General features: G+C 45.7%; 1 protein-coding gene across 3 annotated transcripts in view; it reads left to right on the top strand.

Annotated features, from left to right (window-relative positions):
• The window catches only part of GPC1 (glypican 1), a 315,639-nt gene that overhangs the window by 275,424 nt on the left and 24,399 nt on the right, over positions 1 to 15,816 (top strand). For all 3 annotated transcript variants that reach the window (XM_050902544.1, XM_050902543.1, XM_050902547.1), the window contains one exon: positions 12,689 to 13,080. In XM_050902544.1, coding sequence (XP_050758501.1) covers positions 12,689 to 13,080 — 392 coding nt within the window. The remainder of the gene's footprint in view (positions 1 to 12,688; positions 13,081 to 15,816) is intronic.

Here is a 15,816-nt window from a genome sequence, read left to right as displayed (position 1 = left end):
TTGACTTAGTATAAACACTACTTAGCAACAACTGAAAACATCAGTGTGTTATCAACATTCTTTTCCTACTAAATCCAAAACACAGCACTATACCAGCTGCTAAGAAGAAAATTAACTCTGTCCTAGCTGAAACCAGGACAATGATAATGGTATATTTTATAAGGAAGAAGTTAGAAGATGTGTATTGAAAGCTACAAAGGCTTAATTATTTTCAACCTTCAGCAGTGTGTATTCGAGGCGAGGGAAGGAGGCTGAGATGATGTGCTCTGGCAGGTTAACGTGTGCAGTGGCAGCTGTCTGGCACTTGCTGAAAGGGGCGGAAAGTCAAACTCAACCTCAGTGAGGCTGATCGGGAAGGTGTTGCTGGAAACGTGACAACCTGCACGGGCATCTCCTGAGCAGATCCGTTGCTTCTCTTGTTCATGCCATGTCTCTGCAGTTTGTCACCAGCCCGGTACATGGTCATGCAACCAGGGCATCAAGAGGTTATCTTGGCCATCTCCCTTTTATCTGCAGCTCAGAGAGTACATTTCTGCCTAACCGGCTGTTTATTTCAGCTGGAGGAAAGGAACACTTTTCTTTCTGGGGTGAAAAATACCTCTGCTGTATAGGTATGTACTGTGCATTTATCCAGAGTGTATATCACACCTTTTAATACTGCCAGCAACCCTCAATATTGTAAGATACTTCTGAGTTTATTTTACTGTTAGAGAAATCGAGCCCTTCAGGTCTTACTGAATAAACCTGGAAAGGAACAGGCAGTATTAGCAATTACTTTTACCACCTTTCATGTTCCTGTCAGTGATAGCTATGATGCTTGTTGGTTTGCCTTTAACTGCAGGCTTTCTTACAGGAAGAAAATGAGAGTGGAATTCATCTTGCAAAATTTCATTTATCCAAAAGTTCAACCTACTCTAGCTTAGTTATCCCAGCTCCTACTACAGTTTGTAGAGAGAGATGAGCAGCTCTAAAGAAGAGCTCAGCTCATGCAAAAGAGGAAGGTGCCTTTTCTTAAGTAAGGACTAAGCCGCCAAATCAGACTTGACTCCAGTTTGATGCGTCCACCCACGCGCCTTCCCAGTCCCTATCTCACAGAGGTTGCAGTGAAATCTGTTTGATAAAAGCCTGCTGGGGCAATACTTGCAGTTCATCGTTTGCTGCAAGTCTGTAGCTGTAGCATAGATATCTTTAGAAGGAGCCGTGATTAAAATTCCTTGCCAGCTCAGATCCCAGGAACACACATGGAGAAAATAATCTTAAGATTCAAATACAAATCTCTTGTATTTGCTTATCCCACCCTGGATGCAAACAGACCAAATCCTGTCTTGCAAGGGCTTTCAGCCTACGGCAGGTTTCCTCGCAGCAGGACCTTGCAGCACAGCTCCTTGCTCTCCACCAGGCAGGCTGGAGCACAAGGCTCCTCAGCATGGACCACAGGACCTCAGACCACAAGAGTCTTCTCAGCTTGATACACCGGCAAAAGGAGCCTGTGCTGAGGAGGAAAAGGACAATGGCAAAGAAAATGAAAGAACACGGTTACTTTTATAGATAAGACTCTTCAGCTTGGCAAAGACATGGAGGTATGATAGAGGTCTGTGAAACACCTAGAGATGGCAAATAAGTAGTGAGTATACTGTATTTCTTGCACTATAAGCTTTATGGCTGTTGTACTGTAGAGATTTAAAACCAGTGGAGGGAAGTACTTTTCCCCAGAAAATACAACTAAATGTGGGGCTCATTGCAAGAGCCCAATAGTGTACCTAAGCTCAGAAAGGGTCTGACAAGTCCACCGAAGCTGGTGAGCAGCAGTGACTCTTAAACATTGAGGCTTGGCCAGGAAACCTTTTAGTGGATGGGTTTTGAGGGGTAAGGTCATCCCTTGTCCTGTTGTTGGTGCCTTTCCTAAGTACGCCTATTGCCTTGCCTCTAGGATTGCACACTTGCCTGTAACTCCAGACTATATTGCTTTGGTATGACCCAGTATAGCCTCATATGTAAATATTCAGAGTGTTCAGAAAGGACACATGTTTCTGTGGCTTGTTGCACCGTGTTGGATTATAGGCTTCAATCAAAAAAAGGTTTTGAGAGATGTACAGGAAACAGGGTTGAAATTTGATGGAGGCCCAAGTTTGAGAAAACCATGTGAAAAATCTAGCCTACGTGCAGCTTGTCTTTCAGTCTCATACGTGGACGCAGAGCCACAGTCGCATACAACTTTTGAATATTTCCAGCCACACGTGTGCAAGGGGCCATCTGCCTGTGTGCACCACTGGAGGCCATTTGACCTTGTTGTGCACACAAATCTTGGTACACCTTAATAGCTGACTCCTGCTCAATCATTTCAACCTTTGGAGCATGGCCGCACACACAGCACGTGTGCGCTTCCACATGTGCAGCCCAGAGCAGCCGCCGGGCCACCCTCGCCCCGAGCACCCCTCCTCCTGCCCTGGGTGTTGCACTGCAGCAGGCTTCCTAACATGGAAATTTCAAGCCTAAACAATAGAGGAGCTACCCAGGCAAATGGTTTGGATGTCAGCTGCCTTACATTTCATGGCATTTAATATCCCAGGGTCTGCGAGGGTGTTGTGTGGCGCCTGGAATCACTTTCCAAGCAGGTGCATGCCACTTGCTCCTGCTCCCTCCTTGCTGTTTTTCCACCAGGCAGAAGGGAATACCGCAGCGGGCTTGGGTGCTCCAGCGTGGGGATGCTGACTCCTTTTAACACTGCAGCATACGCACAGGCTTTGCTTATATGTCCTGCCAGTCATATAGACTATTTAGTCTTCTTTGCCCCCCAGCCCTAAGTGACTCTTGGCTTTGCAAAGTTGTTATATGAACTTGAATTCAGGGGTGTCTTAAGGTTTGCACAGATCTGTTTCCTAGGGACATTAGGAAGGTAATGCAGAGCGCATCAGGATCATCGAAGTCTAAAGTGGTTTCTTCACTAGCCATGTTTTGGAGAGAGCTGCTACTGGGGCTGGGGAGGATCTCGGTGGCTGTGCTTGTGACACCCAGGCTTGTCACTGTCACTTTGGGTGGCTTTCCTTGCGCCCCCAGTAGTTGTATGGTGCTCACCAGGAGGACAAGCAGAATATCCATTTTCCCGCTGTTCCTCGAGTGAGGGTCACCTCTTCCCTCTGGGGAATTTTCCAGCCAGGGAACATCCTCCACTCCCTTATTTTGATAGCTGGATCCAGTCCTGCTTGCCTTAGATAAAAGCAAACTATCTTGGCAAATTGTAGAAACAGGGGAGGGGGAATATGCAGAATAAAAAAATAGATGCAAATAATTACATCTCTCTGCCGTTCAAAACAGTGTCAAATGGGCACAAGCTTCCATCATAGAAGTATGAAAATGTTAGCCAAGTCTTGGCAGAAAAAGTGCACTTTCTTTGGAGTGACTGGCAGTGCTTCCTCCCCGGGTCTCTCACTAGCAGAGCCATGTTCCAAAACAGATTTTCATGCAATAGCAACTTTTTTTGCAGGAAAAAGTTTCTTTGTTTTCTCAAAAAGCTCTTTTTTTTCCTAACAACAGAAACCAGCTGTCTGATGTAAATCCCAGTCTAAAACCAGTTTAAGGTAGGCTATCTTTTGCTCTTACCCAAAGCCAGCTACTTGTAGAGATTAGGTCAAATCCTATACAGCTACCTGCTTTCACTGTTGCTCATGGTGTGTCTGTTCTGTCAACTAATCTCATCTCAGGAGACTTCAAAGGCATTTGCATCTGTGCCTTGAGCAGTTAATTAAGCTGAAGAAGATGGAAATTAGTAAAGGAATTATCAGGTGAAGGACTTGCTAAAGGGGAGGTAGCAATACATTGTGTTGAAAGAAGAGCTCTGGGCTGGAGGGAGCTCCCAGTTGTGGTTCTCAAAGACAGGCCTAGAGCCCAGCCTGGTTCACAGCCCCATGAAAGATCGCCGCAAATGATAAGAAAGGCATTCATGAAATTAATTGATGACACAGTGCTGGGAAAAGTTGTCACTATTGAGAATAGCGGATAACCGTGACGACCAAAATAATAGAAGTAGGGTGAAATTCAGTATTTCAGAGTGAGGCATACAGCTGGGGACTAACTGGTTAGAAATAGCAAAGGAGAGAGTTGGGGACGTACCAGTTGCTGGCAGAAAGTCTGTGAAATGCTAATGTGATGCATTCCTTAAAAAGGTAAGTGCAGTCCTTGCAGTATTCACAGTGTTATTTCCAGTGAAGAAAAGGAGACGTTCTTTGTAGTTCTGACCACCCACAGTTAAGAGAAGTTAATGCCAACCAGAAGAGGTGAAGAGAAGAGATAGTGCAATGATCAAGAGGACTGGACAGTCTGTCAGGTGTGAACAGGGGAAAGTACCTTCGCTTGTGTAGCAAGGCAGCATGGATGCTGAGAAAATACGGGACTTTGTGTATAAATATCTCAGAGACTGAACACCAGGAACCAAAAACAACTATTGAAACTATAGGACCACATTGGCAAAGACCAAGTGGATGAAGAGTGAACTTAGACCAGAAATTAAGAAAAGGAGTCTACCCATCTGAGGAGATGTTCTGGACCAGGCTTTCAGTAGGAGCAGGGAGGGCAAAATCTCTAACTGCTCTTGTGCTGGGCACTGAGCAGGCCTAGGAGAGTACTAAACCGGATGAGATGCTGAGCTCAGCATGGCAGAGCTGGCACTTGTCTCATTGACCCACAACATCTCTTCAGGCCTGTGTTCCTACACTGTTCTCAGCACCCCCCGGATGCAGAGTGCAGAGGAGAAATCAGATAAACGTCTTTGGCTCCTCATTAAATGCAAAGTGGCTCTTTGGAGAGAATCCTGAAAGTTTAGAAGTTGTACTACCTAAAAGCATCATAATTCTTGCATCCTGGCACATTTATTCAGTGTTCATCCTTTGGCTTCTAGGTAGAAGCTAATTTGAACTCCATTTGTTTGGGCTCTTTTTGCAATCTGAGTCTTGGTTTCTCACGGCATCATGAGTCTTAGGTGGCAGCCACCAAACAGGGGCGATGTGTAACGTGGGACAGACATTGTAGAGGAGAGCGATCCAGAATACAGCAGGCAGGGACTGCGTTCTCCAGGGTGGATCAGGACTGAGGAAACAGCTACACAAGAGCAGCTGTTTCACAGGGGTGTGAAACTGTGAGGAGAGAGGTGTCTCCCAAGGAAAATGCCATCAGGATTGCTACATGCAGGGCTATTTGCACATGGAGCCTAAACCACTTGGTCTTGCCGTGGATATGTCCTTTGGCAGCACCCAGCTAAGGTACAAACCAAAGCATGTCACTGTTGTTGTATTGATATCAGCTCTTCAGCACAGCCATGGGTAGTACTTAAATTAATAATGAGTAATAACAATTTTATAAATAAAATATCATCGTACTTGCTGAAGTGAATGAAATAGACATGAATGCATTAGATTTCGATTTTAATGGCTTAAATCTGTTGCTGAATTATTCTCTTCTAATAGTAGTTTGACTGCAAGGACAGCATTAAAACCAACTGGAGAAGCAAATTGGTATTGGGATGTGCAGCAGTGTATTAAATGGGAACTCAGCCCAGGAAAATACTGTGCCTCAGACTGACAGGGCTGGCACTGAGGGGGAGCTCTGCTCTAGTAGACGTCCCCATGCTATTTCTTTCCCTGCTTTTACTGGTGTTCAGGATACCACAGAGTCAGCTTATTTTTCTCTCCTGTTCTTAGTCCAGTCTTCTTGAAACACGATAGCAGTGTTAATGGTGAACATATTTCACTCGGCCTCCCTCCAGAGCTGCAGAGACGCTCCATGGCTCTGGCCCTGCATGAATTCCACCACAGGCTCGTGTGCTTGCTCAAACTTGAGAAATTATGATACAGTATTTGATACTTTTTCCTCCTCACATTTTTGCCCCCAGCTCCAGCTGTCCTGGCAGTTTATGGCTGCACTGCAAGGCCCTCGGACCACAAATCTAGCTCACCATGCAAAGCTGTCCAACCAGCAGGAGAGTTTTCATCTTGCCCCATTGCTGAAGAACTTTTGTAGCATTTACATGAGAGCAACACTTCTGTAGCTGTGGAGCACTGCTGCACTACATGGTTGCAGCGTAAGTCATTAGGAGTTCCTGCAGGGACTACTCAAGGCTTTTTGGAAGCATAAGCAAAATTGAATTTTGCTGTCCTGGGGTGGAGCAGTCTGCTCTTGTATTAAGAAAGGAAGAAGCAGGGGAGAGCTTGGCGCTGGAAGGTGGAGGCAGGGCAGAGCTCTGGGTGCTGCTTCTGCTGCTCCAAGGGTAAGTGAAGGGTTGGAGGTATTGCCTGCTGTGGGCTTCCTTCCTCCTGGAGCCCTGCACCCTGATGCCTTTCCCCTCCTCTTATGACTGTCTTCCAGATGTAGGTAGAGGTGGTTGCCCAGAGTCTTCACCAAATCCAATCATCCAATGCTAAACCTGCCTTTAGGAACAGATTTCTTCTTAAAATCTGATTTTGGAATTAATGGCATCATCTGAGCAATGTGTTTTCCTCCCTCATCTCCTGTGATTGATACTACTCTTTCCAGTTGTGGTTAAGGCTTTTTGTACTGCAGTTTTCTGCTTAAGGCTTTAATAATATTCAGATTGAAAGTAATTCAGTCACCTTTCTCCAATTCTCATATTTTTTCTAGTATGCCTCTAAAATTTGATGGCTTTTAAAGAAAGCCTGATCCGCTGCATGCTCAAAGAGCATTTGGATGTTCTTCCTTCAGTGACCTCTTCATTCCCTCCTACATCCATTCCCATTCCATCGTTATATTAGTTGAAGAAACTCCAGTGTGTTCCAGATGTTGAGTGATCAAATGGTATCAAAGAGCTTGGATAAAGTACTTGGTGCTGGGGGGAGTGAGGAAGGGGGAACTCAAAACTTTCCATTTTCAGAGGGAAACTGCCGGTCCCTGCCTTGCTGTTCACAGCTTCCCAATTTGAATCCAGAGTTGTGAAAATGTGGAAACTGTGAAAATATGAGCTGCGAACACTGGGAAGCTGTGAAGCGGGGGAATGGGTGGGGATTTACAATCTCTCTTGAATAGCAAAGGTTATAGATTCTGGTTGAAAACTTCTTTCTCTGAGAAGTAAGGTTTTGTCACTACAACAGCAAGAGAAACAGCAGCCAAGGTTGCAGAATTGTCTCAGTTGTAAAAACCTTTCATTTCTTTGCTCATAACTTTCTGACATTTTTGTATTTGAGACAGAATTTTTTCAGACCTGGCCTCTGCGAAAAGGCAAATTTCATTTCAGCAAAGCCAGTTGTCTTGTTTCTGAGCCTGGAAGTGAGAGGCAATAATAATAATAAAACAGGCTCTCATTTCATTTTTTTTCTTTTGAATACTTTTGCAGCAAGAGCGTGAAAAGTGATGTTTCATGTAGGAACAGCCTTGACTGAGGAGCTGTGCCTTTCGTTGGCCCAGGGAAAATTGAGTTTGATTTGTCTGAATTACTGGCGTTAGAAAATCACCTGCTGGGCTTTGCAGTGTTGCGAAGCCCTTAGCCGGCAGCGGTGAGGAAGGACTCACCTGTTCAATGGCTCTTTGAGAAAACTTTTTGAAAGAGGGGAAGCCCAGTCATGAATTTAGCAGGTGACTCGCAGGAAGATATCTCTGGCTATTACGCCTCCATTGTAAAATTTCTGAGGCTGGCAGAAGTTGAGAACATCCACGTTTTTTCAGCATGGGTCCAGAAAATATATAACTGCTTTCTTGTGACTTGGAGTGGAAACAAATGCATCATTTCAGAGGGAAGCTGGCCCTCTGCAGAGCCACCTCAGCTGTTTGTGTGCCTGCTCCCAGGGATGGGAGTGCAGCAGTGACTTCTGGAGCCAGAAGGGCTTTATAGCTCCAGCGCTGGCTCCTCGTGAGCCCTTTCCCTCCATCCCTGCCATTCCCAAGGCTAACAAAGCCACATGCTGCAGCACGTGAACAGAGACATAGGTTGAGCCTGTTGCTGCTGGCCTGGAGAATGTGGTGTCAGCAGAGCTCAGGGGCCTTGGGGATGTGTCCAGGATGTGACATGGATGAAGCTGCCTCCATGTGCTCATGCCCTGCCTGAGCTAATCACTCTAATCGTCCTTTGGGAGCCAGGGCAGACCCAGCAGTGGTGGACCAACTGCAAGTTAATAAATCCAAATGGACCCACTGGGTGGTTATTTTTAACTTATAGAAATAGTGGGACAGCTGTATTATTAGAGGTTTCCAACCACCCAGGTTACCTGAGGGTCCCCCACCCACCATGGCTACAGATAATGGGGTGCTTCCCCTAGAATAAGTAGTTGCTTCGACCTGAAATCAAGAAGGACAGATGCCTGAACTGTGGTTCAGCAAGTTGTTTTATCCCGAGGCCCTGCATATCCTTAATCTGTGACACATGTCTCAATACGTTAACAGGTTGGATGTTAGTAGGCAGGGAGTGTTAAGGAGAAGATGCAGTGTTAATTAGAGATACCTGTGCTAAGTGTACAAGTGGTGCAGGCTGAGATCGTGCCGAGGACAAGGGCAGTTAGCACAAGCTTCTGTGCATCCCTCTTGACAAACCCCGCTTCTTAGTGCCTTCTAATGCTGCAAAATGGGCATTTAAATTCCCTGCCAGGTCAGCCATTCATCACAAACGCATTTAGACTTAATTGCTAGTTAATTTTCCCTAGATAATGTAGATATATTTTTTTCTCAGTGTGTGAAATCTAGAAGAACTTTCTGAGAACTAGCCACAGACGAGTTGACTGTAATTGGTGTTCCTTCACTTAGGTGAGAAGTAACAGTTCATCAACTCTTAATTAGCTTGAAGTTTTTCAAGAACAGTTTCCAGTTTTTTGCCAGGAAGATATACATCTCGTTTCTCCTGTAGCAATACAAAGAAAGCAATTTTACCTTGAACTGACAATCGGGCTGCATTTGTTGGTGTTTTCTTCTTCCTGATGGTGAGTGCCAAGCTGCATGTCATACCTGGATTGCTGAGCAATTTATTCAGTTAGTGTTGCTTGTCACAGAGAAAAGAACACTGATTATACAAGAAAGAGAGTTTGAGCTCAGTTTAATTAAATTGTGAATGGGTAACCAGCAGCGCTTGGAGTAATACATTAAGATACAGAGCAGCTTTTAGATATCAGCATCAGAGGAACTTTGTATTTGGTGTCTGTTGTAGGTGAATGCTGTTTCTGCTCATTGTACAGGTAGGAAGGCTGTGGCAACAGAAAAACGAAGGCACCTCGGATTAGTCAGACCCGAAAAAGTGTCCTGCCAGGACAAATCATCTGCCTGGCAGTTATCTGCTTGGCTTGTAAACCCAGGAGTGAGCCCCTTCAGGAGATGCTGCAGGGGAAGGTGACCATGCAACAAGAAATGGTGACGCTGCAGCAGGATCAGCCCCGTGTCAGCTCACAGCAAGCAGTGCCAGAGCAGGCGGGCTGGGAGCTCGAGGCTGTGGCAGCCCTGGTGTGGGCTTGCCCCACTGTGATCTCCTTAGCCCAGGCTCACGTGTGACACTAGAGCGGGAGAGAAGTGCTGGATGAGAAGCTCCCAAATAGTAAATCATCCTCTTGCAGCCTCTCACCTGTTGGTGGAGTAGCCAAAATTTCCTAGAAGTGAGTGCACACAACTGCTATGCTGGGGACGGAGCCATGGCTGTAAGAGGGGATACTTGAGTGCTTTGCAGAAGCAGAGCAGTCTGCGTAGAGGCCGATGAATCAGGGTTACCAGGATGGGTGCTATGTATGTGCCAGTAAAACTTGCCAAGTTTTAATTATATATTGTACAGTTATTCAGGGTAGATGAGGCCTTTTGGTAAAAGGAAAGCTCTCACCTGTGTTAGCACCCTGCAATTCATAGCGATAATTTTGTCACAAGAAAAAATTGCCATGTGCTGCTGTATTTGGGACTAGTGATGGCTGAACTGTTTGAATGGGGGTAGATACAGACCCCAAGGAGTCCCTCAGGCTGGGATGAGAGGCCCCAAGCTTTGCAGAAAGCTTGTCCTACCTTGGGAGAGAGGTCCTCTCTGGCAGCTGGGGCAGGGGAGTAGGAGTTGGGACCCGGGGAGAGGGCAGAGGTCGAATCGCCCTTTGTCTTGAGATTCCATGGGAGAGGCTTTGATAAGCTGTGTTAGGATAGCACGTGCTGCGGGCATCTCTTCTTATTAAACTGAGGTCCTTTAGCAAAGTGCTTGTTGATGGGATCAGCTTTTGACTTTTTCCATCTTAGGAACACCCCATTACAAGGTAATTTTATAGGTGGCTTAGGTGCCCTGACAGCCTGCTGTCACCACTTACACTGGTATCTGTAGGAAGAAATCTGGTTTTAATAGGGAAGATGGAGAAACACATGCAGATCAGTCATTTGAGAGATGGAGGGATCTCAGTACAAACATTTGGAGATACAAACTGCCACCCAGGTCAGGTTGAATAAGAATAAATTTCTTCCAAAAATACACTTGAAAACCACAGTTTTTATTCAACATTTTAGATAACATATTTTCATTTTCTGCATAAGTGGTTAAACCAAACTTCTGCTAAGGCATGATTGTGGCTGGAGGAAGCCAGGCTATTAATGCTCGGTATCGGTTTGTTAAAATACTACAAGCAGTTTCAGTATTAACAGCCTGTGGTGCAGATGCAGAGGGTGTTTTCACTTGCTCGATCCGCTTGTTGAGTTTTAGCTTCATTCAAATCTGAGAAGCCAAAGAGATTATTAATGTAGGAAAGCTTGTATGGCCCTTCCAGTCTGTGAATATAAACAAGACCCATGGAAATGAGGTTTACTAGTTCTGAAATTTGAGAGGTCTTTAACTGTAGTCAGTGCCGTTCCCTCAAAAAATACTTTGTTTAATAAAGCTTTGTACATGCAATATGCATTTTTCAGAAGCTTTTCTTTCTTTTCTTATATGCCTAGCACAGTGAAGTTAATTTATATACCTAAATACATGCTGTTTGATTTTAATTGAAAAACGGTTTCCCTCCAACTAGAGCTTATCATTCATCATCAAAAAAAATAACAGTAGTTTGGATTTAAAGAACAGTATCATCTGGTTTGCTTCAAAAAGGCCCTAAAAAGTACAAATGTAAGTGAAATGAAAATGATTATTCAAATAATTTTTCTTCTCACTGACTTAAATGATGATTAAAGTTGCATATGTAAATCAATAAATTGAACCAGGCTGGTCCTGCTATGAGTTCCCCACTGTGCAGTCTCAGAGAGCCTGAAGTTAGCTGGCAGTCGAGAGGATGGAAGTACCTGAAGATGTTGGTAAGGGAGGAGTCGAATCTGTCATCTTTACCCTGCTGCATGTAGCAAGAGAGTCGTGTTTCTGTCACATCTACAACCACTGAACCTAGGGTGTAAAACCATTTAGTTGTTTATACCTAAACAAAAGCAGGATGCAAATCCAAATAAGCAAATGGGATGAGAACCTCGAACATGATAATGTTGGCCTCAGTTCAAAAACACTTGAGTACAACCCTGTCTTTAAATACATAATAAGACGTGCTTGTTCCTGTCGCAGTGCTATGGACTCTGGCACACGCTTTATGGGCTGCGCCTCAGAGCCAGGCTGGCTGCGATGACTAGGACTGATGGAGGCGTCTCTGTGAAGGGTTGGCACCATCACTGCTGGCAGCCCTGCTCCATCTCACCAGGGCTTTGGAAGTAACACATCAGAAAATAAGCAGTGAGGCAGGAAAGAAAGGCGGCTCAAACAAGTTGCAGCGATCTCTCCAGAGGGAACTTCAAGTTGTGCAGTGGATCATGGTATTTTTGGGTGGGTGGGTCTGACAGCTAGTCAGAGTAAAGCCACGACCTCTTCAAGTAAATGTGCTGCCCCAAAGAAGAGCTCGTGCCTGCAGGGACCTTGTCTTAGGCCACTGTGCTTTGTGCTTCAGACATGTATGTTGTACTGGAGTCCTGCTGGCTTCCCCAAATTATCAGTGCCTGAGCCAGGAATGGCAGCCTTCCAAGAAAAAAGGGAATTTGGGGGGCAGGGGGGAGTTCTGTTTTAAAATTGCAGAAGTTGCAGTCTTCTCCAGAAGAGCCCTCACTTTTGTGTGGTGGTAAGAGCAGGTGATGCTGGAGGAATTCCAGCCTTTCACGTGATGAAATGGAAGACTTCAGGTTATCTTCTAGATGAAATCTTTATCTTACTTCATTCTGGTGTGGAGGCTAATACTGATACACTAGTCTGACTCTTAACAGCAGTCATTACAGGATAGACCTCCATTGCCTGAGCAGCATCCAGGCATCCTTGTGTGTTTACATTTTGTAGTGATGTTTAACAAGTGTCAGCTTCTGTGCCAGAAGCAGCTGGTTCTTGATTTGGGGTTGAGTGTCTCGTAAGGCATTGGCTGACAATTGTGGCAAGTTATGGTATATGTAAGCAATGCCAGTTGATGTGTTATGTAAAGAAAACTGATGAGTAACACTACAGCTCTTTACGCACTCAGAGAAGAGCCTCAATGGTTCTAGGTGAGGCTGCCAGAAGAGGTGGAGAGGCCCAGACCGTGCTTCTCTGGCACTGGGTGGTTCCTCCTTCAATCTTCTCAGCTAAGGCTCAAGACTGAGTCTGCGGGTAAGGTCGGTTGGAGTAAAAGCTCTATTAGGGCCCTTCTCTTTTCTCAGGGCATTTAGTTGTGCTGCCAAACAGCACAGCCCATTGGATTCCTGCTTGTTTGACTGATGCATCACTGTCTCCTTTTCCTTCTCTCCTCAGGTTATTTCCAGGATTTGTTGAACAAGTCAGAAAAGGCCCTTTATGATGCTTTTCCGAGCATGTACGGAGAATTGTACACTCAAAACATGAAGGTCTTCAAGGACTTGTACAGCGAGCTACGCCGCTATTACCGAGGCTCCAACATCAACTTGGAAGAGGCCCTCAATGAGTTCTGGACACGCTTGCTGGAGCGGCTCTTCAAGCTGATGAATCCCCAGTACCATATCACAGATGAGTACCTGGATTGCATGGTGAAACACGCGGAGCAGCACAAACCCTTCGGGGAAGTTCCCAGGGACCTGAAGGTGAAGGCAACCCGAGCCTTCATCGCGGCACGCTCCTACGCACAGGGCTTTCTTGTGGGCAGCGACGTGGTCAAAAAGGTGTCTCAGGTATGTTGGGGTTCTTCCTTCTCCTCCATCCTCAGATTGGCAGGAGCCAGTCAACTACTGCTGTTGGGGAGAGGGAGGTGTATTTCCCCTTATGTTTTCATTACAAAGCAAGCAAGTATTTTTCACTTTTATAAAACAATCTGCTTGAGGGTCACCCATGGAAGGGTGGAAGGGAGCAGCAAGCCTCGACTTCTACAGGTACTGATAGCGCAGAAGCAGCGAGGTATAACTCACCGCAAATCAGTCTTTACCTCATTTTAACCTATGCAGCAGAGTGCCAAGGAGATGTCAGTCACCCAGCCTGTAAAGCCGTTCTGTTGCTTGCCTAGATTCCTTGCGCTTCCTCGACAGGGAAATGGCATGCCTCTAAATCACGCTGCCTTATTTTCCTCCTTGATGGCAATATGATGTAGGGTGTGCAGAGCTGACTTATCACAAGTGTGCTGGGAATACACGCAGAGATGCGTTTCAGCAGTCGGTGATGGGATTGCTGTGTCTGTTTATGTAGCCGTGTATATTTGTACAGCTTCTGTGTACAGAGAGGGTGAGTTTGTAAAGTGCATTGGGATCTTCAGGGATGAAAGGTGCTATATAAATGTAAATTAACATGACTGAATCCAGGATTTCAGGAGGAAGGAAATTGTTTGTATTCTTTACTGCAGAAGCAGCCTTTCAGAGCCAGAAGAAGGTGATTGTCCTGAAACAAGATATTCAGGCTTTTCACACAGGTAGCAAGGAGAAAATCCATACTAAAAAAATGACTTGCATACTGCATGTGGAGATGGCAATCAGCAGGTGTGCGAATCAGGGCGTGATTAAACTGTGAATGTAAAAATACAGAATCGCAATTAATTTCCTCAGAAGGTAATGCGTGGCAATGCGTAGCAGAGGACGGTACTATTTGATGCTGCAAATCCAGACTTTGATCTCAGGAAGAAACATTAATGTGGTAACAGTGACAAATGCTTTAATTTATCAATGTGGGACTATAAAACTGTTCAGCTACCCAAAAGCCTTTGTACATCTCATTAACATCACACTCTCCTGACACTTAAGACAGATAAAAGAGGAGAATGATGTAATTTCAGGAGGACCAAAGTAAAATATTTTTCGTAAATCTTCTGAATGGCAGAGATTTCCAGCTCGATGTGCGTGATTCTTCCTGTAGCCGCGTTTGGTGGGTAAAGCAGGCTGGCAGGGCAACTGCAGTCATGGTATCAGTGGAAGGGAAGGACCTGAGACACTGACATGCAGTATGTTTTTCCCTCACCTTCATGTAGGCTTCTGACCCATTGGATTATGATTCCGGTGCCCCCTTTCTGAATTCTGCTCCTTCTTATGGCATAGCTTGTCAAACGGGATGTGGGGTACATGACCAGTCACAGATCCTCCTCTTCCCTCTGCCTCCCCCCAACCCATTCCTCCAGGATGGAGGGTCTTCCAGGAGGGTCCCAGCCATTCCTCTCTCTCACAAGAACCCTCCCTGGGGTTGCAGTTAACCCGACGTGTTGCTGTTGTAGCACAATCTGCATGAACTGAGTCGGGAAACCTCAGCAAAGCCTCCCGGAGAGCTGATTTTGTAATGAAGGCCAAAACTGGCCCATTTCCCCTGTCTTCAGGAATGGCTTTAGTACTTTAGGCAAGAGGGGGTGAGAATGCTGAGGTGGGAAGTCCATTTTATGGATGCCCTGGTAGCCCTCAGCTGTGTCTAAAATAAAAGGCCTGGTTTACCCACTTTCCTTTACCAGATGTAGATTTACACTAGTGCAAAACGGATGTGAAGTGCTGAATTCAATCCACAACTGGTGCTTTGGTTTTAGTCATTTTTCATGTTGCTTTATACTTATGACATTAGGAGAAAGTGTGTGAGACTTTTCTTAAGATCAGAGACTGGGATTCGACTTTCCTGTCAGCTGGTAGCAGCAGTCTTTAAAAAGAACTCTTTGAGCTGAAATTTCGTATGGAGCAGCAGTGAATGTTTTGGTCAGGAAGTCTGAGAAAGCCTTTTTAAATGGACACTTAGAAATAAATTACCTAGCTTTGGGCTTCTGAAAAATTAGATTACTTTGGTTTTATTTATTTGCAAATCCCAGAAAAGCTACTGTTTTCTATTAAAACCCTCCTGGTTTCGGCTTCTCGGACACTTCCAGTTCAGTGTGTCACCTGTATCCTATCGCTGTTTCAGGCACTTGTGCAGAGTCTGCATTACTGGGCATTCTAGAGAAAGACTGGTGCTGTTTGCCAGATTTTCTGACTGTCTTAAAATGGGGAAGAGCTTGCCCTGACTGAGCTACAGGCGGGGATTTCGTGAGATTTCTTTAATCCCTGCTGCCTCTCCACTGTGCCCAAGGGGCCTTTCTTCTCCAGCTGCCCTATCTCATAGGAAGCCATCGCTTCGGGCAGCCCTTGGCCAGTAGGCTGGTGGGCGCGCAGGGCTAGGAACGGGAGTGGTGTGCTGGGAGCAGGCGCTCTGCGTCCTGCTGGGGATAAATAGTTTGAGGGCAGCCAGGGAGAAAATGGCAAAACCATTTTTCATCTTTACTGCCATCCTAGCTTTTAAGGCAAAGTCACCCTGACAGACTGCAGGCTCTGACACCAAGATCTAAAGCTTTTAATGCCGCGGTTCCTGCCACCAACCTGGCCCCATGCTGACAGCGGCGGAAGCGCTGCCATCTGCACGGCGGCTGTGGGAGGGGGCCTGGGACACACGCGTGGCTGGTGCAGCTCTTCGCAGCC

Source organism: Gymnogyps californianus, chromosome 10 (assembly GCF_018139145.2).
Source record: "Gymnogyps californianus isolate 813 chromosome 10, ASM1813914v2, whole genome shotgun sequence".
In the NCBI taxonomy this organism is placed as follows: Eukaryota; Metazoa; Chordata; class Aves; order Accipitriformes; family Cathartidae; genus Gymnogyps; species Gymnogyps californianus.
This window is presented reverse-complemented; position numbering and strand designations above follow the sequence as displayed.